This window comes from Lynx canadensis, chromosome B2 (assembly GCF_007474595.2).
Source record: "Lynx canadensis isolate LIC74 chromosome B2, mLynCan4.pri.v2, whole genome shotgun sequence".
NCBI lineage: Eukaryota > Metazoa > Chordata > Mammalia > Carnivora > Felidae > Lynx > Lynx canadensis.
The window spans coordinates 75,922,747-75,948,024 of NC_044307.1; the positions used below are offsets into that span (position 1 = coordinate 75,922,747).

The 25,278-nt window shown below is 35.9% G+C and overlaps 1 protein-coding gene across 4 annotated transcripts in view; it reads left to right on the plus strand.

Annotated features, from left to right (window-relative positions):
* The window catches only part of LOC115514156 (cytochrome b5 reductase 4), a 93,284-nt gene that overhangs the window by 34,510 nt on the left and 33,496 nt on the right, over positions 1-25,278 (plus strand). For all 4 annotated transcript variants that reach the window (XR_003968890.1, XM_030315919.2, XM_030315920.1 and 1 more), the window contains 6 exons: positions 8,409-8,438; positions 12,796-12,856; positions 14,285-14,342; positions 16,084-16,177; positions 19,575-19,607; positions 21,604-21,726. Coding sequence is in view for 3 of the 4 variants with exons in the window: in XM_030315919.2 (XP_030171779.1) it covers positions 8,409-8,438; positions 12,796-12,856; positions 14,285-14,342; positions 16,084-16,177; positions 19,575-19,607; positions 21,604-21,726 (399 nt within the window). In the remaining variant the exon portion in view is untranslated. The remainder of the gene's footprint in view (positions 1-8,408; positions 8,439-12,795; positions 12,857-14,284; positions 14,343-16,083; positions 16,178-19,574; positions 19,608-21,603; positions 21,727-25,278) is intronic.

Consider the following 25,278-nt stretch of genomic DNA (forward strand, 5'->3'; position numbering starts at 1 on the left):
CAAAAAATAAAATGGCCTCCCATTAGTAGTTTCCCAGGCTGTCTGTCAGAGGTGTATACACATTTTTAATCGTGAAACACACTTAAGACCTAAAGCCCTCAAAATTCCCACAGGTACACATCAGATAATTATTAGTGTCCAATAAAAATTAGACAACACATGAGGAAACAAATCATTGTTTCTTGTTTCTGTAAGAAACAAGAGCAGAATTTCACCCTTAGGGCTTCATTATTCATATACAGACTAAAACTAGTTATATTTGAAATGTTAAGGACAGTAAGAATCTATTAGTAACATGAGTAAAAAACAAGAGACTGTTAAAATTGTTAACAGAGACTGTTAAAATTTAATTGCGTTGAATTAAAAAACAAGAGAGAATTTCTAGAAATGAAAAATAGAGGTGGTGAGTTTAAAAATTACATAGCACAAGTAGCCAAAGAGTTTAGACATAGTAGAAGAGCTCAGTGAATGGCAAGATTGAGCAGCGTAAATTATACAGAATGTACCACAGAGAAACAAAGGGGTAAAAAAATATGCAAGAGGTGTGGGGGATCCAACCCTTGTAATCAGATTTCCAGAAGTAAGTAGAAGTGAGAATGAGGAAGAGGCAACATCTTGAAGGGATAATGGCTAAGAATGTTCCAGAACTAATGTCATAAATCCTCAAATTCAGCAAGTTTGGCAAATCCCAAACAAAATAAAAAGAAATCCACACATGGACTCTTTGTAGTAAAACTGCAGAACACTGAAGACAATGAGAAGATCCAGAAACAGCCAGAGAGAGACGGATTTAGTAACAGACCAGTGCTTGGTGAATTGACAGCTAAGTTACTAGTGTAATTTATAAGCCGCTATAGCTTGTTTACCAGAAGAACAGTAGAAGCCAGAAAACAATAGAACAGTATCTTAAAACTGCTGAGAGAAAATAACTGGCAACCTAAAATCATTCAGTAACGAGGAGGATTAGATACAGGTAGGTAAGACTGAAAAGGAAAAATTAAAAAATAAAACAGCAACCACAAAACCAAAATCAGGAGGTTGGAAGGGTCGAGGAGACAGGCTTTCTGAATCCTAATCATAAAGAAGTAAACTGTGGTGAGTATTCTTTCTCCTCGTCACCACCTGGCTCAGGGGGGTATGAACACATTTCCTACGCAGAATGAGATATGGAGTCAGATACTTTGTATTCATAAATTAAAAGTTTCCTTTTTAACACTGTCCTCAGCTGTCACTGTCCTTAAATATTGATTACTGAGGCAGCATAGGATCTACAGAAAGCACAAATTTCATGAAGCTGACATGCGGTCAGAGCACATCTCTGCCACTTATAAGCTGTTATGTTCTTTGGTACCAGTTGACAGATCTGAGAGTTTTCCCTCAGCAGTAAAATGGGATTTAAGAAGAAAACATGCTAACGTTATTGTGAGGATTAAGCAAAGGCATGTTTGCTGACCACTAGCGCCTAATAAGCTGCAGGGGGGTGGGCAGTGGAGCTGGTAGAAGTGGTTGCCGCGGTCCTAGCTACCTTCACCCCTCCACCCCTGCGGTACTGAGGCTGCTTACATTCTGTTCCTTTGTGTGTCCCTACAGTTATCAGGCGTAAACCAGCATGGACTGAAGTGTTTCACCTCGAAAGATGGTTCTGTTTCCGTAAAAAAGAAAGTATTATTATTATTGCCGGAGCATGTGAGGTTAGGGCTGTGAATCCAGGTTTCACTCTAAAGCCTTTTTGGAGTGTAAGTGTTTATGCTAGGGTGAGGCCAGTAGCTGGGAGTGATGAGACAACGTGAAAAGCATTAGGAAGCAAAGACAAGAATTTTACAAATCAGAAAGGTGTTGATTCCAAGTAAGTGGATCGTTTTTGTTATTTGTTTTGTTTTGTTAACAGTAGAGACTCAAGATACAGTTTGGACTCCAGGCTAACCAGCAGGAGTAGAGCATGTAAAAGGAACAGAGTAACTAAAGAGAAAGATCTAATGTGTCAGAAATAAGGAATGTTCCTGATAATTAAGGTGAAGTTCCATTTTAACATAAGTAACAATTGTGCCTTTCGTGTATGAGCAGGGATTGATCATTGAACTCTGCTGGGCCTTATTGATAGAAATTATTAGAACGGGGTAACTGTGTAATTGTCCAAACTGGGGCAGCTCTGAGCATGCAAGGAGGCTCTGTGAGTAATCGTGGTGAGACAACAGGGGATAAACTGTGACTGGCAAACTGCAGCATGTGTTCGCTCTCCGGTTGGAACTTCTGGATGAAATGGGAACAGAGGATGAAAAGAGTTGAAGGAGGAGCAGAGAATGAAAACAAAGATGAAGTGAGAACAGTAGGGGGAAAGAGACTGTCACTGGCATGGGGATTTGTGGGGGGGAGATGGGCACCCAGGGGCTACACTGAAGAATTTTAATGCATGGGCTTCTTTCAGTACAAGATCCCTCACACACTCTTTTAAGGAGGTGGTCTGCCAGACCCCAAAGCAGGGGAATCCAGAATTGCCATTTTATGGCCGTCTCCACAGCTGGGCAGTTCTGGGAGGATAGTTTTCAATTTATCTGGTGGTTTCTAGCGTGGCGGTGGTGAAATGCACAGGTATGTAGGAAGAAAACAGCAAAGCTAACTGCACCAGAATATAAAACATGATACTGGTGGATCTTTATCAAGCAAAGAATCAGTGTTTTTTGTAATCCTTTGTTTGAAAAGCATTACCGTTTATATTGTGCTTTAAAAAGATCAATAATGAATAAAAGGAGAAACTTCCCTTGGAAAGTTAAGCTTCGGTTCTTGATTATTTATTTATGTGGAACACTACATTGTCTGGCAAAGATGAAAAATGTTCTTGCTTCTCACCCTATTTTAGTTCTCAGCTGCCATTATTGTAGCTGCATGCCACATGTGGCTGTCGAATGCTAGGATGTGCCTCGTCCAAGCTGAGATGTGTTAAAAGTGTAAAAGACTGCATTTTAAGACTTCGTTGTAAAAAATGTAAAATATCTCATAAATTTTACATAGATTACATATTGAAATGATAATATTCTGGATCTATTGTGGTTAGTAAAAATACATTACTAAAATTAATTTAACCTGTTACTTTTTGTTAATGTGGTCATTAGAAAATTTAAAATTATGCTTATGGCTTGCATTATATTTCTTCTGAGCAGCACTGTTCAAGACCAAATTTTTTAAAGTGGGTAACTTTAATGAGTCGATTCTTTGCCTTACAAAAGGAAGCATCTATGAGTTCTATAAATGGAGGGATTCTCCAATTGAATAACCATGGCCTTTAAATAAGGTACATTTAAACAAAAACCTCAGTATCTCCACTTTTATTTTTATACTTAAAAAATTTTAATGTAAGTAAAGTAAGTAATGTAAGTAAAGTAAGTGTACTTTAAAAAATTTTAATGTAAGTCATATTTTAAAAATACTAATCATATTTTCCAGTGGCATAGTGCAGTGTCAGAAATGTCTCTCTGTGTTTTTTCTTTTTAATTTGTCTTAAGTTCGTTTATTTTTTAGCTCGAGAGAGAGTGAGCAAGGGAGGGGCGCAGAGAGAGAGAGAGAGAGAGTCCCAAGCAAGCCCTCCACTTGTCAGTGCAGAGCCCAAAGGGGGGGCTCAAACTCACGAACTGCGAAATCATGAACTGAGCTGAAATCAAGAGGTGGACACTTAACTGACTGAGCCATCCAGGTACCCCAAAAGTGTCTCTTCCTAATTTCTCATCAGTTTATCGTGGTTTCTAATATTTTGTTTTTTGTTTTCATACCCACTCTCTCAAGCAGTTACTGACTGTAAAGCACTTGGAACCATATCAGTAGAATACTTAAAGGTGGAAGAGGGTTTAGAGCTGTTTTAACACCTTTACTTTAAAAGTGAAGATGCTATATGTTAACTCACTCGAATTTAAATAAAAACTTGAAAAAATCCCAGTAAGTGAATAAAAATAAAAGTGAAGATACTGAGGTTTTTATGTATATGTACCTTATTTCAAGGCTGTAGTTATTCATTTGGAGACTCTTGCCATTTATAGGACTCATGAATGCTTCCTTTGGTAAGGCAAAGAATCACTCATTAAAGTTACCCACATTTGCATAATTTTTTTAAATTTATGCCAGTGATTTTCAACAGAGGTTGATTTTGCTACTCAAGGGGCCACTGTCTGGAAACATTTTGGTTGGCACAACTAAACTAGGTGCTCCTGGCATTCTAGTGGGTAGAGGAGAGGGCAGTGATGCCACAGAATAGCCTACCATGCACAGGATAGACTCCCACAACAAAGAATTGTCCAGCCCAAAATGTTACTAGTGCTGAAGTAGTGAGACCCTCTACTTTAGTTTTCTATTCTTAAAAATGATAGTATCCACAGCACACGTATGTGAAGCTGGTATGTAGACAAGTAACTATTGAATGGGCTGGCTGCTGGCTGGAAGTTCGAAGTAGAGTCAAAGTTCTCTAATCGAGGAGCTTCAGTTTCCTCGGTAAAATGGGCTCAGTGGGTGGGCAAAATATAAGCTCAGGTGCCAACTGATAGGGGGAAAGCAAGGCCAGCCGAGGCTTAACTAGTGGAGAGAAAGAGCAAGGTGTTGTGGTGATATGGACCTTACCAGATGAGTAAATTTGCTGTGTTAGTCAGGCTGCCTTAATTTGCTTTTGCTGCTGTCAGTCCATTGTCTGAGTGATTCCTGCCAGAAAGATATAAGGGAGAGGTCATTGAAAACAGGGGTGAGAAGTCCCTGGTCAAGGGCAGGTGCAAACCTGAATAGGAAGTGTGTCATGCTCTTTGGATGCTACTGACCAGTGTTTGGTTTAGGTTAGTATTTGTTTTGTTTTCAGGGAAAGATGATTTTTGAACATGTGTATATTCATGTGCAGGTGATGCCAAATAAGGAAGGAGTGGTTAACCCTAAGAGGATATGACAAGAATGGAAAATAACTGATAAATTGGGGGATTGAATAAAAAATATGAAGTATACCCTACCTACAGAGAAACCGCGAACTTCTAAAAATGCAGTTTATTCTGTGACTAGTTAAATGAGTAGTAGGAAGAAAACTGACCAGGAGTACGTACACATTCTAGTACTTTAAAATCTCTTTAACCCTGGAATTTTTCAGAGTATGTGTTTCAGCTGTTAATTACTTATTTTAATTCTGCCAGTAAACTATTTCTAGGGTGAGGGGTAATTCTGAGCCTTGAAGTTTAAGGGATGTATAAAATTTAAAGGTAATTCAGAAGATGATTACAAAGATGAGTAAAGGAAAGTAAAAGGTAAAGATAGTTTAGAAATATTGAAATCATTAAATTTTATAAGATTTGAGAAATTAGTGTGTAACTTGAAACGAAAATAAGACTTAAGCCTCATTTATGTTATGAGGAGTTCCATTTAGAAATACGGAAGAATTTCTAGAGAAAAAATGATTATTTAACATATTGTAGAGAGCCAGGGAGCCATCTTCTGGCAAGCCTGAGTAGTTAAGGGAATATAGAATGCTGCATTTTGGTCTTGGTGATAAGATCTCTGGTAATAAGACTGAGCTCATATCTGGTGGTTACGTGATACCGACCTTTGGAAATAAGAAGATGAGGTATGTAGCTACATGTTAAATGCTCAAATATATATACTCAGCATTTGTCTTCCTAGGATGCTTTTCTTCAGGGCCTCAGTGACAAATGCCTGGATATTGTCAAAATGTAGCTAAAATATTACCTCCTCAATGGAGTCCTTTCAAATTCCTTCCAACTAGAGATATCCCATTCTATGCTTCTAGGTATGCTACATACCTCTTTTAAAGCATTTATCATATTGTGTGTGTTCAAGAGAATGTATCAACATTTTATTTTTAATTCCATTTATTTAATTTTTTTGAATAAGTAATGCATTCACATGATTCAAGTATGTGTAATGCATTCAAGTATGTGTAAGTAATGCATATCACATGATTCATACCTCGGTCTCCCATCTACTGGTTTCCCCTCCCATGTATACACAAAGGTAACCATGTTATTCTAATTTCATTATGAATCCTTCCAAATTTATGGGTGCATAAGCAAACAATATATATTCGTATTTTCCTAACTTTTTATCAAAATGCTTTCACATTATGTCACTGTGTTTATTAAGATGATGGCCAACAAATATTTATTTTTTTAATATTTATTTATTTATTTTGAGACAGAGCGTGTGCATAGGGGAAGGGCAGAGATAGAGGGGGAGAGAGAGAATCCCAAGTAGGCTCCATGCTCTCAGCACAGAACTTGAGGTGAGGCTCAGACCCAAAAGCTGTGAGATCATGACCTAGGCCGAAGTCAAGAGTTGGATGCTTGACCGACTGGGCCATGCAGGCACCCTGATCAAATATTTATTTAAAAAATGAGTATACTGGTAAAACAGATTTTTTTCTTTCTTTATTGTGGGGGTCCTCCTGTGGCTTCACCCAACAGAGGTAAACTAGATTGGGGCCACAGTTGAAAATCCTTACCTACCCTTTTACCGCAGAAGAGTAGAGTGCAGTCCGTAAACTGCAGTGCTGGCTTTCAAAATTACTCTGATCTCTCCAGAAAGCAGAGGTTCTTATCAGAGTAATGGAGTTTAACCAACATTATGAGAAAATACAAATTCTTTTAGCTATGGAATTAATGATCTAGACAGAACATCAGATTTCTTGTCAGTCTCATGTGACTAAAAGGACTCAGATGTAAATATGCTTAATAATAAAAATAGTCTTTTATTTCTATGTGTCAGTGTTTTGAAAGAGTTGCAAAAGTAGAGTTTTTAAAAGTAATTTAGACCGTTTAAGTAGAAAAATCTCTTCCTACTGGTACTTGTTGTATTAAAAAAAAAAAAAAAAGATTCAGAAAAAATGACCTATGTAGTAGGATCCAGAAACTTCTGACAGGTTCAATCAATTCATGTCAGGCGGGAAGTAAATCATATAAGATAAACATATATTTTTCCTTAGAAACAAATTATGTGGGGCAGTTTTTCAAAAGCTGTGATCCTCTTAGATAAAAACAAATTGTTTTACTTGATAAATGACATTCATCAAACTGCCAAGTATGTGGTACACTGAAAATAGATTTAATTTACTTTTATCTGTGTGTTTGTTGGTTGTTCTAAGATAAAACAAATAATTACAACTAAACCCACTGATGAAAGTAAGTGATCAAGCAAGGACATCAGTGATCCCTTGCAAACTGTAATGACTAGATTTTTATTTGGCACTTGATAAGCAGAGCTCATTTTGAGGTATAAGTCAAGTGGTTTTTAGGTCTTTTGCCTTTCCAGAAAGTATTAACACTAGCAATGGCATAGTAAGAAATATGATGCTGAGTCTTAGAGGCTATGAAGTCTAATCTTGGCTTTGTTGCTAAAATGCTGTGGATTTCATTCAAGTCCTTGACCCCTGACTTTCAGTCTTAAATGAGGGGATCAGATGGTAATTTGCTGCATGTTGTTAAGATCCCTTTCAGCTTTGAAATTATTTTGGTAAAATAAAGAAAATAAAAAGAATAGTCATCTGGCCTCCTTAATCATGATTATTTTATGATAGTTGAGTGAAGCAGAGTTAATTGTGGTATCCCTGGTTGATTGAAAATCAGAACATAAAAGATTTGCAAGCCCTCATTTAAGTGGTTTAGTTTTTGTTTTCTATAAAACAAGGTCACCTCAACAATTGATATCTACCAGTTTACTGCTTGGATATTTTGTTGGCTTGTCATTCTTTTCTCCTCCTCCTCCTCCTTCTTTTTTTTTTTTTTTTTTTTTTAACTCTGTTAACTTGCTGAGGGTTTTATTTTGACCATATGGTGTAGCATCTTTGATGGTCAAAATACAATGTAGATTTGTGAGTTGGTTGCCATCCTGAAAGAAAATAACTGTTAAATATTACTGTGTTGTACATACAAGTGAAAGTCTTATACTTTCATCATTTTGCCGTTTAAATTTGGAGTAAGCAATAATCTTTTTAAATATTGACCTAGATTAGATTAGATAAGAAAGGTATAAGGTGTCTTTCTTTGGGTTGTTAGCGTGAACATTTTATTTATAATGTGTAATATAATAAATTCTGAATAATTTTGATTCCTTTGGAATATGATGACCTAAACAAAACCTGGGTTTTTATATGCTTTCTAAAGAAATTAACCAAGATATTAGAAAAAAGTATTCAGAGAAGTAGAGAAAAGCTCAGTGAAGTGGGAGACAAACACCTGGAGAAGAAATGGCCCAGCAATTTTCAGAATGAAGCTTCCTTGTTTGAAACATTGACCATCTATTTATTAGCCTTGTTTTTCTCCTCAGACCTGAACAGAAAGCTTTTCAAGGAAGGGGCTGTTATCTTCAAATATTAACTGATACTCTCTTTGATGTTATAGTATTATTATCTGACTTTTCTTTTCTAAATCACTGTACAGACTATCATGAAGAAAAGAAAGTCTTAAATGGTAAGTCATATAAATTTATGATAAAAAATGGATCTTATGAATTACATTCACATACAGAATTGTTTTACAGAATTATTTGGGGTAGTATTTGGATTTTTTTTTTGGGGGGGAGGATATTTTTTATACAAAAATGTCTTTACTTACCTAAACTTAGAGGCTTTGGCAGAACTTTATAGATCCCTTACTCCAGCCATTACTCTTAGAGTAAGTAGTCCCTCCTGGAACATCCCTGAACGTGGCGATCATCTGCCTGCAGCTTGAATATTTGTTAGTGATGAGGAGTTCCACCCTCAGAAGCAAGACAGAACAAGTCATATCCCCCAGGCATGGAGCTGAATGCCAGTGTTTGCATATAGATGCTGAATAGCCTATTACTACTCTTTCCAGGCTCAACAGCTCTGGCTTCTTCAGCCATTCAGTATGACCGAGAATTATGACTGACATTCTCCCCTCCCCACCTCCAATCAATCAATCAATCAATGAATACATAAATACATACATACATACATACATACATACATACATACATATGGTGTAGTGGTGATAGTTGAGTATTGACTCTTAGGAAATGCCTGGGGCTACATTGATTGAACTACTTGTTTAAGGTATGTTTTTTTTTTTTTTCCTCTATATTTATTTATTTATTTATTTATTTTCATTTTTATTTTTTTCAGTATATGAAATTTATTGTCAAATTGGTTTCCATACAACACCCAGTGCTCATCCCAAAAGGTGCCCTCCTCAATACCCATCACCAACCCTCCCCTCCCTCCCACCCCCCGCATCAACCCTCAGTTTGTTCTCAGTAAGGTATGTTTAGAAATAGGTTTTTTTCTCCATTTTGCAAAAGAAAGTTATAGAAATTCAGCTATAAGCTAGAGTGCCAGATTAGTTACCCTTCCTTTTTTAACTTGAGGAATACCGTCGTCTGTATTGTAGACTGACTTATTTCAGTTTTTGATGTAACACCTGAAGCTTTTTGTCTGATAGTATAGCACTGTATTAAATGAAGGGCCTATCTTGGGTTCCATATAATGATTGACTCTTTTGTGATAATAGGCATAAAACCATTGCTTAAAGACTAATTACTGATACACTGGGCATTTCCATTCCCACCACATATGGCTTCCAGAACCATTACTTTCCTGTTGCCCTCCTCTGCATGCACTGCATTTGACTAATACCTCGGTTCAAGGTGGCCTTAAGAATGGAATATTAACACATGTCCCTAAGTGTCTGGCTGGCACAATTACCTATCATGATCTTGTATTCTATAAGATTGTGATATTTATATTTATATTTATTAGCTGCTTCTCATTTTGGTTCATTCAAGACTATGTGGTAAGTCTGTGTATTTGCAGATGTGATCTGTCTGCCAGCAATGTCGTTATTCAAATAACTGTTTTAAATCCTGAATGAGATAGATTACTGTGGTATTCCACTAGAGACCTGATCCCTTCAAATTAACAACAGTCATCAAGCAGCACTTTGGGGAAAGAGAATATCCATTCAGTCCACCTAACTTTAGTTAATTATTTTACTCTACCCCTCATTCACCACAGATTCCTTCAACTTTTCTAGAATGATATTATATATAAGGTGTTTTATTTTGCTTGGCAGATGTTGAAATCAAAGCACATTCCACAGCCTATGACATTATTCTGTTCGAAAAAGACATATTTGTATGACATTGTATAGTCTTTTAGAATGTTTGGAAATTGTCTCCTTTGCTGTCTCATGAGATTGCAGGGCAAATTTCTTTACTAGTATGAATTTGAGGAAGCAGAAATGGTGGTTTTTGTAAGATCACAGTGCTAATACTAACTTCAAATCCAGATTTCTTGGTCCTAATCAGGTCCTAATAAGACCCTAATAAGATCGAAATTGAGTAACAATCTGTGAATCCTGTTGATAGCTTTTTCTTATGCAAAGTCTTAGATCGTGATGCATTTGTTTTTTATTTATATATCTAAGAGGCCTCCATATGATAAATGACATTAATCTCATAGTGAAATATCTTTTAAGTGATTTTTCAAATAATTTATTAAGGTTATCTTTTCTTATTTTTTGTCATTTGAGATAAAAATACATTTTCATTTTTTTTTAATTTTTTTTAACGTTTATTTATTTTTGAGACAGAGAGAGACAGAGCATGAACAGGGCAGGGGCAGAGAGAGAGGGAGACACAGAATCTGAAACAGGCTCCAGGCTCTGAGCTGTCAGCACAGAGCCCGACGCGGGGCTCGAACTCACGGACCGTGAGATCATGACCTGAGCCGAAGTCGGACGCTTAACTGACCGAGCCACCCAGGCGCCCCTACATTTTCATTTTTATAGTCCTGTTGTTATACTTTTAGTTTTCTGGTAGAGCATTCTTCTTTAGGATTCACTCCTAGTTAGTTCATAACTGTGGCTTTGTTATGTCCCATCTTTGAGACTTCTTTTGTTTATCTGAATATTAATTATGTTCTGTAGAGTTGCATAGGAAGAGATGGAAACTGAGTGAGTAAGGCCTGGACTCAGGGCTCATGATCAGCCTCATCCCCCAAAATATGGCTGTTTGATATCTTGTGCTTGCACTTAAGTTGGATTTAAACAGAAGCTTCTATGGCTGGAAAGAATCTTGAAACCTCTACACTAGTTTGCCTCAAAGATGCCTCCCCTCTCTGATTTTATATTACTGTGACTTTCTTTTAAAGTTTTTAATGTTTATTTATTTTTGAGAGAGAGAGAGAGAAAGCAGGGGAAAGGCAGAGAGAGAGGGAGACACAGAATCTGAAGCGGGATCCAGGCTCCGAGCTGTCAGCACAGAGCCCGATATGGGGCTCGAACCTACAAACTGTGAGATCATGACCTGAGCCGAAGTTGGTCGCTCAACCGACTGAGCCACCCAGGTGCCCCATATTACTGTGACTTTTTAAAAAAAAATTTTTTTTAATGTTTATTTTATTTTTGAGAGAGAGAGAGAGCATGATCAGGGGAGGGACAGAGAGAGAAGGAGACACAGAATCTGAAACAGGCTCCAGGCTTTGAGCTGTCAGCACAAAGCCTGACACAGGGCTCGAACTCACGAACCACGAGTGAGATCATGACCTGAGCCGAAGTCAGACGCTTAACCAACTGAGCCACCCAGGCGCCCCAACTGTGACTTTTTTTTTTTTTTAAACTGTTGGTGTTTATTATTTTTTTTTTTTAACGTTTATTTATTTTTGAGACAGAGAGAGACAGAGCATGAACAGGGGAGGGGCAGAGAGAGAGGGAGACACAGAATCTGAAACAGGCTCCAGGCTCTGAGCTGTCAGCACAGAGCCCGACGCGGGGCTCGAACTCACGGACCGCGAGATCATGACCTGAGCTGAAGTCGGCTGCTTAACCGACTGAGCCCCCCAGGCGCCCCCCAACTGTGACTTTTGATGTGAGACCTCCAGGATTCACCAGAGACGAAACATTAAATTTGTTTTCCTGCACAGTTTGAGGAATAGAAATGTAATTGTTGCAGTGATTTGCAACAGGCCTTTTAGCAGCAGGCCTCTTTTTTTTCCAAACCGATCCTTCCAGATACCAACAGCACAGTCCTGTTGTGGGAGGGAAATACAGAATGCTTTACAGAATCTCTAGAGTTCTTCCACATCTCTGAGTTCTCAACTAAAAATCACAGTTTTAGTGGGCTTTTAAAATGCTGTGTTGCTGCATGCTGACAGGATTGATTTCAGTGAGATTGTGGAGTGACTGGAACCCTCAGACATTTCTGGTATTAAATATAAATTGGTACAACCACTTTGGGAAATTGTTAAGCAGCAGCTAGTAAAGCCAGATCTACACACACCTTGTATACTTGCAAAAATGCGGATATATGTTCTTTAAGAATGTGCAGGTACATATACAAGAATATTTATAACAGTGCTATTTATGTATAATAGCCCAAGACTGCAAACAACCCAAATGTCCAGCAACAGAATGTATAAACTCTCATATTTGTACAATGTAGTATAAATACAAACTACTGATGCATTCAACAGCATGGATAATAGTTCAGAAGCCTCAAGGTTTGATTTATTGCTTACTATCAATCATACTTATTTGACATAATGCCAAACAAAAAAAGCCTCAGACCAAAAGAGAACATATCTTATGATTCCATTTTTATAAAGGTCAAATACAGGCAAAAACTAAGGATGCTAAAAGTCAGAATAATGGTTACCCTTGGGGGGACGGGTGGTGCTGGCTACAAGGTAAGGTTTTGTACATCTATGATTTGTGTCCTTTTATACTATTTTAATAAGAATTTTACTAAAAAGAAGAAAAAAAATAAATGCTATCTCGATTAATGGTAGCTGTTTTGTTTTTCTTTGTGAAGGCATGCTTCCCAAGAGCCAAGTGGCAGATACACTTGCCAAAGAAGGTTGTAGTTCTCCAAGGTATGGATTCTTGTTGTACTTTTTAAAAGCTAAATTACTTCTACACCAAAATAGACACATTAAAAAAAATAAACAGCTCTGAGTTTGAGTTCATGCTTACTGTATTAATCATGGTTTTTTGACATAAGAACTGTAGTGCTCATTTATCAGGCATTGTTGGAGAATGGGCTGTTTTCTGTATGTGTGAATTTTTAGTATAACTAAAGTTTGATCCATTTTAAACACTTATGTGTAAATATTTGTGTTTAAAAAATTTTAAGTTAAAAAATTTCAAAAATGTTTTTGACTTTAAAAACTATTTGAAAATATTTTTCTGATTATAAAATATACATTCATGGTGGAAAACTTGGAAAATCTAGAGAAATAGAAAAGAAAGTGATAAAATCAGTTGTAATCTATCAACTCTGGATGTATACTTAATATTTGGTCTTTTTCCACCCAGCTTGATTCATATAATACCTATTTCCATATTATTCTATTTTGATAATACTGGCATTACAATGTATTTTATGAGCAGTATTCCTGTGTCCTATGTCATATTCTGCAAAAGCCATTTTTTTGTCTGCCTTCCATCATATGACCATACCATAATTTATTCAACTACATTATTTTTCATATATTTAGTTTGTTTTACTGGTTTTTATGGAAATCCTTCAAAATGTATTGCATGGCAACTGTCTTAGTAAATTACGTGATCTCTATATATTTTTGTTAATGTTAACATTTCAAATGCCCTCAAGGTTATATGTATTCTTTGTAATTTTTTTCTCTTCCTTTCTCCCCACTGCCAGTCTATAATATAATAGCATCCTGCTATATTTGTTAAATTTATTAAAGTATTTCATATACAGTTTTAACTTACGGGCATAAGGAAATCTCCTCTAGGATTTACCCCAGGGTGTCCTTATGTTTATAATAAGTGCAAAAACAGTATCAGTTTAATGAACATCTATTACAAAATGGAAGACTTGGTTTTACCTTAACTTTTACTGTTGAATCATTAAAAGACCTTGATGAATTATTAATCTTGATAATAATATATTTGTGATGAGGAGTGAAGGTAATAAGCATGTAGATTTTGTCATGCTTCTTAAGAAAGTATGTTGTGTTACTGCTCTTATATAAAAGATTTTAATATAATGTATAACCTTTCTAAAAAGTATCTTTTCAAGGATATTGTTTGTTTCAATCCAAGTTGGAATAATTACCCCCTAGTTGTAAGACCTACCCCCATTATTTAGAACAAAGTTTACCTAGAGAAATATATTTTTCACTATAGATTTTAAGCTGCATATTTAAAATCATATACTTATGTTGTCATATTGCACATTTTTAAGCCATATATTTTTAAAATCACATAGTTAATGACTTAGTATGTGTTACTGTACAATTATTGATATAATTATTCATTCTTTTAATATTTTATAGCTATGACTGGTTCCAGACAGACTCTTCAGTGACTATTGTAATATATACTAAGCAGAAGGTAAACAATGTCTTTAAAATCAGAAAAAAAGTGAAGTCTTAATAAATGCCAGCTATTTTCTAAGCACTCTTTTTATATTATTAACTTATTTACTCACGGTAACTCCATGGAGTAGATCCTTTTGTTATCCTATTTTATATATGGGGAAAACAGAAAGATTAAGTAATTTACCCAATGTCACACAGTAAGTGGCAGATCTAGCAGTTTGAACCCAGGCAGCCTGGCTCCAGAGTATATACTCTTAACAGCCATGCTATAGCGTCTTTAAAAAAGCTAGACTACAAAGTATTTTATGTACTTTTCCACGCACACACGCATGTGTGTGTGTGTGTGTGTGTGTGTGTGTGTGTGTGTGTGTGTAAGCATGGATAACAAAAGTGAGAATCCCAGTTAACTTCATTGTAAGAACTAATTTCTTGTGCATAAATTAGAATTTGAAGGACAGTAGAGACTATGATACTTGGTTTAGTATGCTTAAAACACTAATGGGATTCAGACACCCTCTTGAAACTAAAATTAAGGGGTTAATTGATTTACTAAGTACGTATTGAATTTCTGCTTTATTTGCAGCACTATTTTAGAATTCAGGGATCTAATGATGGGCTAGATATGTACATACTTGGCTTTCATGGGGCTTGCATCTGAGAAATCAGATCAGTACACAGACAACTTACAACATCTGCAAACACATCCTTCAGCAACTGGCAAGGTTCCCACACTGGAGGAACCATGTAAATTTAAAGACAAGTTCTGGCAGCTAGGGATTTCTGAGAATGCATGCTACTTCTGCAGTAGCAGAACCACAGATGAGCTGTGAGTTCCTCTGACTGTTGCGGCATGATGTGACAACAGGAGTGATGGTAATCTGCTTGATACAGCCAAGAGGACCAGAGGCACTGCCTGAACCGCTTCCACTCCTTCTCTTTATTGTCTCCTCATCACACAGTCCAAAACCAAGAGGGCATGGCCTAAGGAGGTTGGGGTCTGCTCCCATTGGTAATGTCAGTGAGGCACAGAGGATGAATGATTAAGGGAAGGGGGAAGATTTCTATGTGGAATAATGCGTGCATTATACAGTATACATGATAGGTGCCACAATAACTTGTACCAAGGCTATGTAGAAATTAGAGCTGTCTAGAAAGCTGAAGTCAAGAGGCTGTGTAATTTGCACAGCATCATGCAGTAGTAAAAAGATTAAAATGAAGATACATATCTTGATTTCTGGTCTGATTCTAATTTTTTCCAGAGTATTCAATAAATATTTACTGAGCACTTACTAGGTACCAGGCAATATTCTTGACAGTCTCATACATTCAGAGCTTAGAGATGAGTGGGTGAGGTAGATATTAAGCAGAAACAAATACATAATTAAAATTGCAATATGTGCTTTGAAGGAGAACTAGGTTGTATGAGAGAGAAAAAACAGGAGTAATATTTATTCACCTTGTGGGTTCTATAAAGAAATGCCTTATGGGGGTGCCTGGGTGGCTCAGTTGGTTAAGTGTCCAACTCTTGATCTCAGCTCAGGTCATGATCTCACAGTTTTGTGAGTTAGAGCTCTGGACTGACAGTGTGGAGCAAAAGATAGATAGATAGATAGATAGATAGATAGATAGATAGATAGATAGATAGATAGATAAAGCCATATGAACATCCACTGATCATCTTAAAAGTATAGTAGTTATAGAAATTTGGGGCAAATTTTACATTTTAATCTTTCTCTTTCTGCTTTCTGTTTAAGGATATTAATCTAGACTCAGTAATAGTTGATCATCAGGATGATTCCTTTAGAGCAGAAATACTTATCAAGGATTATTCATATATTATACACGTTGGTAAGTACTTTATTCTTTATTCATGGAAACAACTCCAGTTTCCCTTACTTCTGGCAATAAACTTGGTCTACACTCTAGGTAGCAAAAATATTTTATCTGATGTTGTCATTTTGTTTTGTCATTTTTGATTTATCTTTTTTCTATTTTTTTCTTTACACTAACAGTGCAGGCAAATGGCAACCTGACCTCACCTTTCCCAAGTTTAAACAATTCAGTGCAATCAAAGTCAGTAATGATATGAAATATTTGTTGCCCTGGCTTTGTTAAATGTCTTTTACTTGATATCTGCAAACAAATCTCTGGAGACCTGTCCCATGCTCCTAGAACAGCCATCACTAAGTGCTCATTTCATTGGCCTGTTTTTTTTGCCAGCTCCACCATGGGAAGTGCAAGGCGGCACCAAAACAGCGTGGACTGTAAAGTTGTATTGTATCCCTCAGCTGCCTGTTCCTTCATAACCTGTTCCTTCATAACCTACAATTCACTCTGTCTGCTTTGAGAAATTAAAGATCAAAAGACAGAAACCAGAACTAAAATCTGGAACCAAAGATGCCAGGTTTAAAAAAAAAATTTTTTTAAACATTTATTTATTTTTTGAGAGACAGAGAGAGACAAAGTGTGAGCAGGGAAGGGCAGAGAGAGAGGGAATCACAGATTCCAAAGCAGGCTTTGGGCTCTGAGCTGTCAGCACAGAGGCTGATGCGGGGCTCAAACCCACAAACCATGAGATCATGACCTGGGCCAAAGTCAGACACTTAACAGTTTGAGCCACCCAGGCACCCCAAAGATGCCAGATTCTAAATCCACATTTCACCCGTAATGACTCTAGGATTTCACCCTTTTCTGCTCCAATGAAGGCGATATTGTTCTAGTTAGAAGATAGAAAAGAAACAAACAACAAGAAAATTATGTTTTAAGCAGTCATTCTTTTAAAAAATATTTTTTTTTTAGTGTTTTTATTTATTTTTGAGACAGAGACAGAGCATGAGCAGGGGAGGGGCAGAGAGAGGGGGAGACACAGAATCTGAAGTGGGCTCTAGGCTCTGAGCTGTCAGCACAGAGCCCAACGCAGGGCTCGAACTCAGAGTGTGAGATCATGATCTGAGCTGAAGTCGGACGCTTAACCACCTGAGCCACCCAGGCGCCCCTTAAGCAGTCATTTTTATATGAAGAACATCATTTACTTTTGCAAAACAGAGACTGATTCTCCAGACCTTGGGTGACTCAGGATTCTGTTTGCTGCCTTTCTGTATTTTTTTTTTTCCTCTTTCCTTTTTTTAATTTTAGTTTTTGGTTTTTCTTAATTTACATCTAAATTAGTTAGCATATAGTGCAACAATGATTTCAGGAGTAGATTCTTTAGTGCCCCTTACTCATTTAGCCCATCCCCCCGCCCACAACCCCTCCAGTAACCCTCTGTTTGTTCTCCATATTTATGGGTCTCTTCTGTTTTGTCCCCCTCCCTGTTTTTATATTATTTTTGTTTCCCTTCCCTTATGTTCATCTGTTTTGTCTCTTAAAGTCCTTATATGAGTGAAGTCATATGATATTTGTCTTTCTCTGCCTAATTTCACTTAGCATAATACCCTCCAGTTCCATCCACGTCATTGCAAATGGCAAGTTTTCATACTTTTGATTGCCGAGTAATCCTCCATTGTATTTATATACCACATCTTCTTTATCCATTCATCCATCAATGGACATTTGGGCTCTCTCCATACTTTGGCTATTGTGCATAGTGCTGCTATAAACATGGGGGTGCATGTGTCCCTTCGAAACAGCACACCTGTATCCCTTGGATAAATACCTAGTAGTGCAATTGCCAGGTTGTAGGGTAGTTTTATTTTTAGTTTTTTGAGGAACCTCCATACTCTTTTCCAGAGTGGCTGCACCAGCTTACATTCCCACCAACAATGCAAAAGAGATCCTCTTTCTCCGCATCCTCGCCAACATCTGTTGTTGCCTGAGTTGTTAATGTTAGCCATTCTGACAGGTGTAAGGTGGTATCTCATTGTGGTTTTGATTTGCATTTCCCTGATGATGAGTGATGTGGAGCATTTTTTTCATGTGTCGGTTGGCCAGCTGGATGTCTTCCTTGGAGAAGTGTCTATTCATGTCTTTTGCCCCTTTCTTCACTGGATTATTTGTTTTTTGGGTGTTGAGTTTGATAAGTTCTTTATAGATTTTGGATACTACCCCTTTATCTGATATGTCGCTTGCAAATATCTTCTCCCATTCTGTCAGTTGCCTTTTAGTTCTGCCAATTGTTTCCTTCGCTGTGCAGAAGCTTTTTATTTTGATGAGGTTGCAGTATTCACTCTTTTACTGTATTAATGAAATACCTTCAGTCCTGAATTTGATCAGAGTAGAAAAATGTTTTTTCTTTCCTGTTTTCTCCATTCGGTAGGTTAAGACTGGAACCTTAAACGTTTCTTCTAGAAATAACCTGTCCTATTTTTTCTTAGCATGAGACCTAATGTATATTGCCTCTTGGGGAAGAATTTTAAACAAACACTCTGGTATCTAGAAAAGTATACACTACTCATTAGCACTGCATGATTTTTCTTTAAGTAAAACCTCCTTGCCACCATCTATTATGTTTCAAATACTTTATGGCTAATTTTGTTCACACTGTAGCTAACAATATTGTAGCACACAATACAAAAGAAAAAAAAATTCCACAGTCAAAAATAGTCATATTTTTTACTCCAAAATATTGCAAAAAAAATACTTTTGGATGCTGATATTGGATTGGAAGGACTAATGCAGAATTGTAAGTTCCAGATAGCCTTGTTAACACAGTGAAGTTTGAAGCAGATGTCTGTGAAAATATTTCTTCCATCTCCTCCTTCTGGAACATAATTTTCATAAGGGCAGTGGTTTTTCTTTCATTAACTGTTGTATCCATAAAGCCTAGAAAGTAATACATACTCAGTAATTTTCTTTCAATAACTGAATGAATATTCAACCTCAGAGAACAATAAGAAAGGAAGAACTAAGCCAGACCCAAGCCAGGCCCGTATACACACCCATGCTTGTGCTCACACTGAGAGCACGTACGCTTCAGGTGCTGCATGCCTTCCCACCATCCTCCTGTGTTGGTCTGTAGGGACGGCAGTCTGGGACCATACTTTGGACTAGTGTGGGTTACCTACTTGTTGGCAATTGAGTATTTGCTCTTCAGTAGGGAGAGAAATTGAGAAGTTGAAAAAATGTATTTATATTTAAATACTTTGACATTTTGGTTGTGCAGTTTCTTTCTCCGGGCTCTCAATGTTTTACTTACCTTGAGAGATTTGAAACAGTGCATAAAAGAACCATTTAAATGATCTTACATGGTGTTCATAGACTGTATGAATTGAAGTTGGATTTTAACTAACATATTTTTCTTTCCTAGAACTAAGCCATGAAATTGAAGAAGATTTTTCTGGTAAGCTACCAAAAAATAATTACATGTATGTATGCACACATACACACACACTCACACACACACGCACACAGGGGAGAGAGAGAGGGAAAGGAGGAGAAAAATCAGCATTTGTCTTATTCTTCATATGTATATTTTCATATTGCAAAACAAAGATGTGACATTTTCTTTACAAACAAATATGTTAATGTTTATAAATATATTCTCCCAGGTTTTTTCTCACTCTTTAATTTCCCCTTATTCCTTTCATCTCTCTACCCTTTCCTTTTTCTCTCCTTAGAAAAAAATTCCTGTCTTCTTTCCATTCTTCCTTCCCTCCTTATCTCCACCCCACTCCTGACATGCAGCCTGTTAAATATACTAGACCAGACAAATTTTTCTTAGGTGTATATATTTAAATATGTAATGTTAACAGAGCTTATTAAATTATGAATTTTTCTGCATATAAAAGTGCAATGTGGATTTTACAAAGCTGTTAATAACATAAGATTCATAGAATGGTGGTTTTTTGGGTTTTTGTCCTTTGCTTTTAGCTTTATTGAGGTATAAATGACAAAATTATAATATATTTAATTGCATGATGATTTGATATATGTATACATTGTAAGAGAATTCCAAAAATCGAGTTAACACATCCATCACCTCACATATTTACTGTTTGTGTGTATGTGAGAACACTTAAGTTCCACTGTCTTAGCAAATTGGAATTGAACAGTATTATCAACTGTAGTTACTATAATTATACATTAGATCTTCAGACCTTATTCATATCTTAACTGAAAGTTTGTATGCTTTTGTCATCTTCTCCCCACACCCTACCCTTAGCCACTGGCAACCACCGTTCCACTCTCTGTTTATAGGAGTACATGACCTTTTCTTTTTTCTTTTTCTTTTTTTTTTTTTAAGACTCTACATATAAGTGATACCATGCAGCATTTGTCTTCTCTGTCTGGCTTATTTCATTTAGCATAATGCCTCCAGGTTCATCCGTTTTGTTGCAAATGGAAGGATTTCCTTTTTTTTTTTTTTTAAGGCTGAATACTTCATTAGAGATATGTACACATATATCTGTAAATATATATAGTTTTTTAAATATTAGTCCTTTCTTGTTTTAAAGTACTGTCAGAGTACCCTATACTGGTTCTATGCCTTCTTTTTTTCCATATAACATAGTAAACTCTGTAAATTGTATAAAGTCAAGGACCGTGTTTCCGTATTTGTTAAGCTTCAAATCAATGAATGTTCATTGAAATGAATGTATTTGACTAATCTATCTTAAAAAGTTATTGTTAAATTGCTATTGAATTATGTGTTTACAGTGAAAAAGAATAGAATGTTTCTAAAGACAAAATGAAATATACTTTAGGTCTTCAAAAGCATATTCAATTCATAAAATTTTATCAATATGTAAAGTCTATATCTCATTATTATACCCATATATTCTGCACTATCTTAAAAAGTCAAAAATAAAAAGATAATGTAAAGGGTTTTTAATTATTTAAGATTCATATGCACTTTTTAGTGATTCATGAGGCTTTTTCTGTGTTTACTAGGCTCAGTATTGATCTACTGAATTTAATCATAAGAACCTCTCAAATCTCAATTGAGAAATGTTAAGAGTATAAATAAATTAAATTTGCTCTTATGAGTCCATTCAATGACTAATTTATATGTCAGCCAGCCCCTTCCTTTTTTGTTTTGGTTTTTAGCTATGTGTTAATTACTTGCCATGTCTATATTTGAGCTTATATGAGAACTGTCAATACATATTAGTTTGGCCCTTGATAAATCAGTTTGAAAGAAGTTAACTTGAATCATAAAGTAAATTAAACTGGATTTAACATCACATAAGGCATAAACAATTTTGATATGTATACAAAGTCTTACTAATGATCCCTGTTATTCCTATCAGATCAGGACATTTGTATTGTTTGAGAAAGATTGATTTTAGAATAATGTATTTAGTTTCAATGAATACAAACGGAATTTATCTTTTCAGTGCGGGTTGTTGAGAATGTGGGAAAAATAGAAATTGTCCTAAAGAAAAAAGAGAATGCTTCTTGGAAACGTCTTGGTCACCCCCTCGAGAATCATAATTCACTTATTCTAAGGAAAGATACAGGTATGCTGTGCTGTTATTTTGAGTCCTCTGTTCATGAAAATATTTTGTCAGTAGTACAACTGTACCAGAATTTGGAAGGCCATTTTGAGATGAACCTTTAAGAAGTTGAGAAAGAACATAGTGTCTTTTTTACTCCTTTTTTTAAAAAAAAAATTTTAATGTTTATTTATTTAAGAGAGAGAAAGAGACAGAGTGCAGGCAGGGGAGGGACAGAGAGAGAGCGAGACACAGAATGCAAAGCAGGCTCCAGGCTCCGAGCTGTCAGCACAGAGCCTGACATGGGGCTCGAACTCATGAACCCCAAGATCATGACCTGAGCTGACACTGGCTGTTTAGCCAACTGAGCCACCCAGGCGCCTCTCCTCTTTGTTTTCTTTTATTGAGGTATAATTGACATATAACATATACTAGTTTCTGGTGTGTAATGTAATGATTCGATATTTGTATACACTATGAAATGATCATCACAGTAAGTCTAGTTAACATCTGTCACTGACATTTTTTTCTTGTGATGAGCTCTTTTAAGAGCTACTTACTTAGCAACTTTCAAATATTCATTACTGTACTATTAGTCACCATGTAGTAAATTATATCCCCATGATTTATTTACCTTTTAACCCATTCTCCTATTTTTCCCAACCCTGACCCCTGCCTCTGACAGCCACTAATTTGTTTTCTGTATCAGTGAGCTTGAGTTTATTTGTTTTGTTTTGATTTTTAGATTCCACATATAAAAGAAATCATACATGTTTGTCCTTCTCTGTCTGACTTATTTCACTTAGCATAATATCCTTAGGGTCCATCCATATTGTCCAAATGACAAGCTGACAAGGCTTTATTCTTTTTTAAAACAGCTGGATGGTATACCATTGTGTGTGTGTATGTATATGTATGTGTGTGGTGTGTATGTATGTATATAAATATATATACCACATCTTCTTTATCCATTCATCTATCAGTGGACACTTAACTTGTTTTCATATCTTGGCTATGGGGAGGTGCTTGTATCTTTTTATATTAATATTTTATATTATATTTTTGTTTTCTTCAGATAAATACTTAGAAGTGGAATACTGGATCATATGGTAGTTGTATTTTTAATTTTTTGACAAACTCCATTCTGTTTCCCATAGTGGCTGCACCAATTCAGATTCCCACCAACAGTGCACAAGGGTACCCTTACGCAACTCTTATTTTGTGTTTTTGAGGATATCAGTTCTCAGAGGTGTGAGGTGACAGCTCATTGTGGTTTTGATTTGCATTTCCCTGGTGATTGGTGATGCTGAGTACCTTTTTATGCACCTGTTGACCATTTGTATGTCTTCTTTGGAAAATGTCTCTTTAGGTTCCCTGAATTTTATTTTTAGATTTTAATCTATTTTTTAATCAGATTGTGTTTTTGCCATTGAGTTGCATCAGTTCTTTATATATTTTGGATCTTAACCCTTTATCACATATATGATTGCAAATATTGTCTCCCATTCAGCAGGTTGCCTTTTCATTTTGTTGGTGGCTTTCTATTATTGTAGAAGCTTTTTATTTTATTTTAAAAGTTTATTTTATTTATTTTTGAGAGAGCGAGCAAGCAGAGAGGAGGGGCAGAGAGAGGGGACAGAGGATCCAGAGCAGGCCTACACTGTCAGCACAGAGCCCGACGTGGGGCTCGAACTCACAAATTGCAAGACCGTGACCTGAGCCAAAGTCAGATGGTTAACTGACTTAACCCAGGGGCCCCTGTAGAAGCTTTTTAGTTTGATGTAGTGTCTAACTTTAATTTTGCTTTTGTTGCCTTTGATGTCAGCTCCAAAAAATCATTGCCAGGATCGCAAGTAGCTTACCATCTGGTTTCTTCTTCTTCTTGTTACAGGTCTTACATTCAAGTCTTTAATCTATAGTTTTCGTATATGTTATAAGATACTAGTCTAGTTTCATTATTTCGTATATGGCTGTCCAGTTTTCCCAGCACCATTTACCTAAAGGGACTGTCCTTTCCCCATTGTATATATTCTTGCCTCCTTTGTCATAAATTAATTTACATATATGTGTAGGTTTATTTCTGGGCTCTCTATAATCTTCCATTGATTTATATGTCTGTTTTTATGACTACCATATTGTTTTGTTTACCATAGTTTTGTAGAATAGTGAAAAAGGGGAGTATGGTACCTCTAGCTTTCTTTCTTAAGATTTAAGATTTCTTAAGATTGCTTCGGCTATTTGAGTTTTTTTGTGTGATTTCATACAAATTTTAGGATTATTTGTTCTAGGTCTGTGAAACATGCTATTGGTATTTTGACAGTGATTACACTGAATGTGTAGATTGTTTTGGGGAGTATGGACATTTTAAAATTTTTTGTGGATTCTTCCAATTCATGAGCATAGTATTTCCTTCCATTTGTGTCATCTTCAGTTTTTACCATCTATATCTTATACTTTTCAGACTACAGGTCTTTTACCATCTTGGTTAAATTCCTAGGTTTTATTCTTTGTGATGCAATTTTAAATGAGATTGTTTTCTCAATTTCTCTTTCTGATAGTTCATTATTAGTGTACAAAAATGCAACATATTTTTTTTGTATATTAATTTCGTATCCTGTAACATCAATTATTATTTCTAACAGTTTTTTGGTAGAATCTTTAGGGTTTTTTTAAATATGTAATATGTCATCTACAAATAGTGACAGTTTTACTTCTTCATTTCTAATTTGGGTATTTTTTATTTCTTTTTCTTGCTCTGGCTGGGACTTCCAATATTATGTTGAATAAAAGTGGGAGAGTCAGCATCCTTCTCTTGTTCCTGACCAGCTTTTTACCATTGAATATGATTTTAGCTGTGAGCTTGTCATTAGCAGCCTTTATTAATGTTGAGGTGTGTTCCCTCTCTACCCACTTTGTTAAAAGTTTTTATTATAAATGAGTGTTAAATTTTGTGAAATGCTTTTTCTGCATCTGTTGAGGTAATCATATGGTTTCTGTCTTCCATCTATTAATGTAGTGTATCACATTGATTGGTTTGTGGATGATGAACCATTCTCATATCCCTAGAATAAATCCTTCTTTACCATGGTGTATAATCATTTTAACGTATTGTTGAGATCAGTTTGTTAATATTTTGTTGAGGATTTTTACATTTATGTTCATCATGGTATTGGTTCTGTAATTTTCATCTCTTCTGGTGTCCTTGTCTCGTATTAGGGTAATACTAGCCTTGTAAAATGAGTTAAGAAGCATTCCTTCCTTTTCTTTTTTTGGGAAGGATTGGTATTAATTTTTCTTTGAATGTTTGGTATTATTCACCAGTGAAGATATCTGGTCCTGGACTTTGTTTGTTGGCAGGTTTTTAAATTACTGATTCAGTCCTTACTAGTAATTGGTTCATTCAGAATTTCTATTTTTTCATGATTAGGTCCTGAAAGATTGTATGTTTCTAGGAATTTAAATACATCCCATAGGTTGTCCAATTTGTTGGTGTATAATTATTCATAGATTTCTTTTATGATCTTTTACATTTCTGTGGTACCAGTTGTAATATCATCTCTTTTATTTCTGATTTTA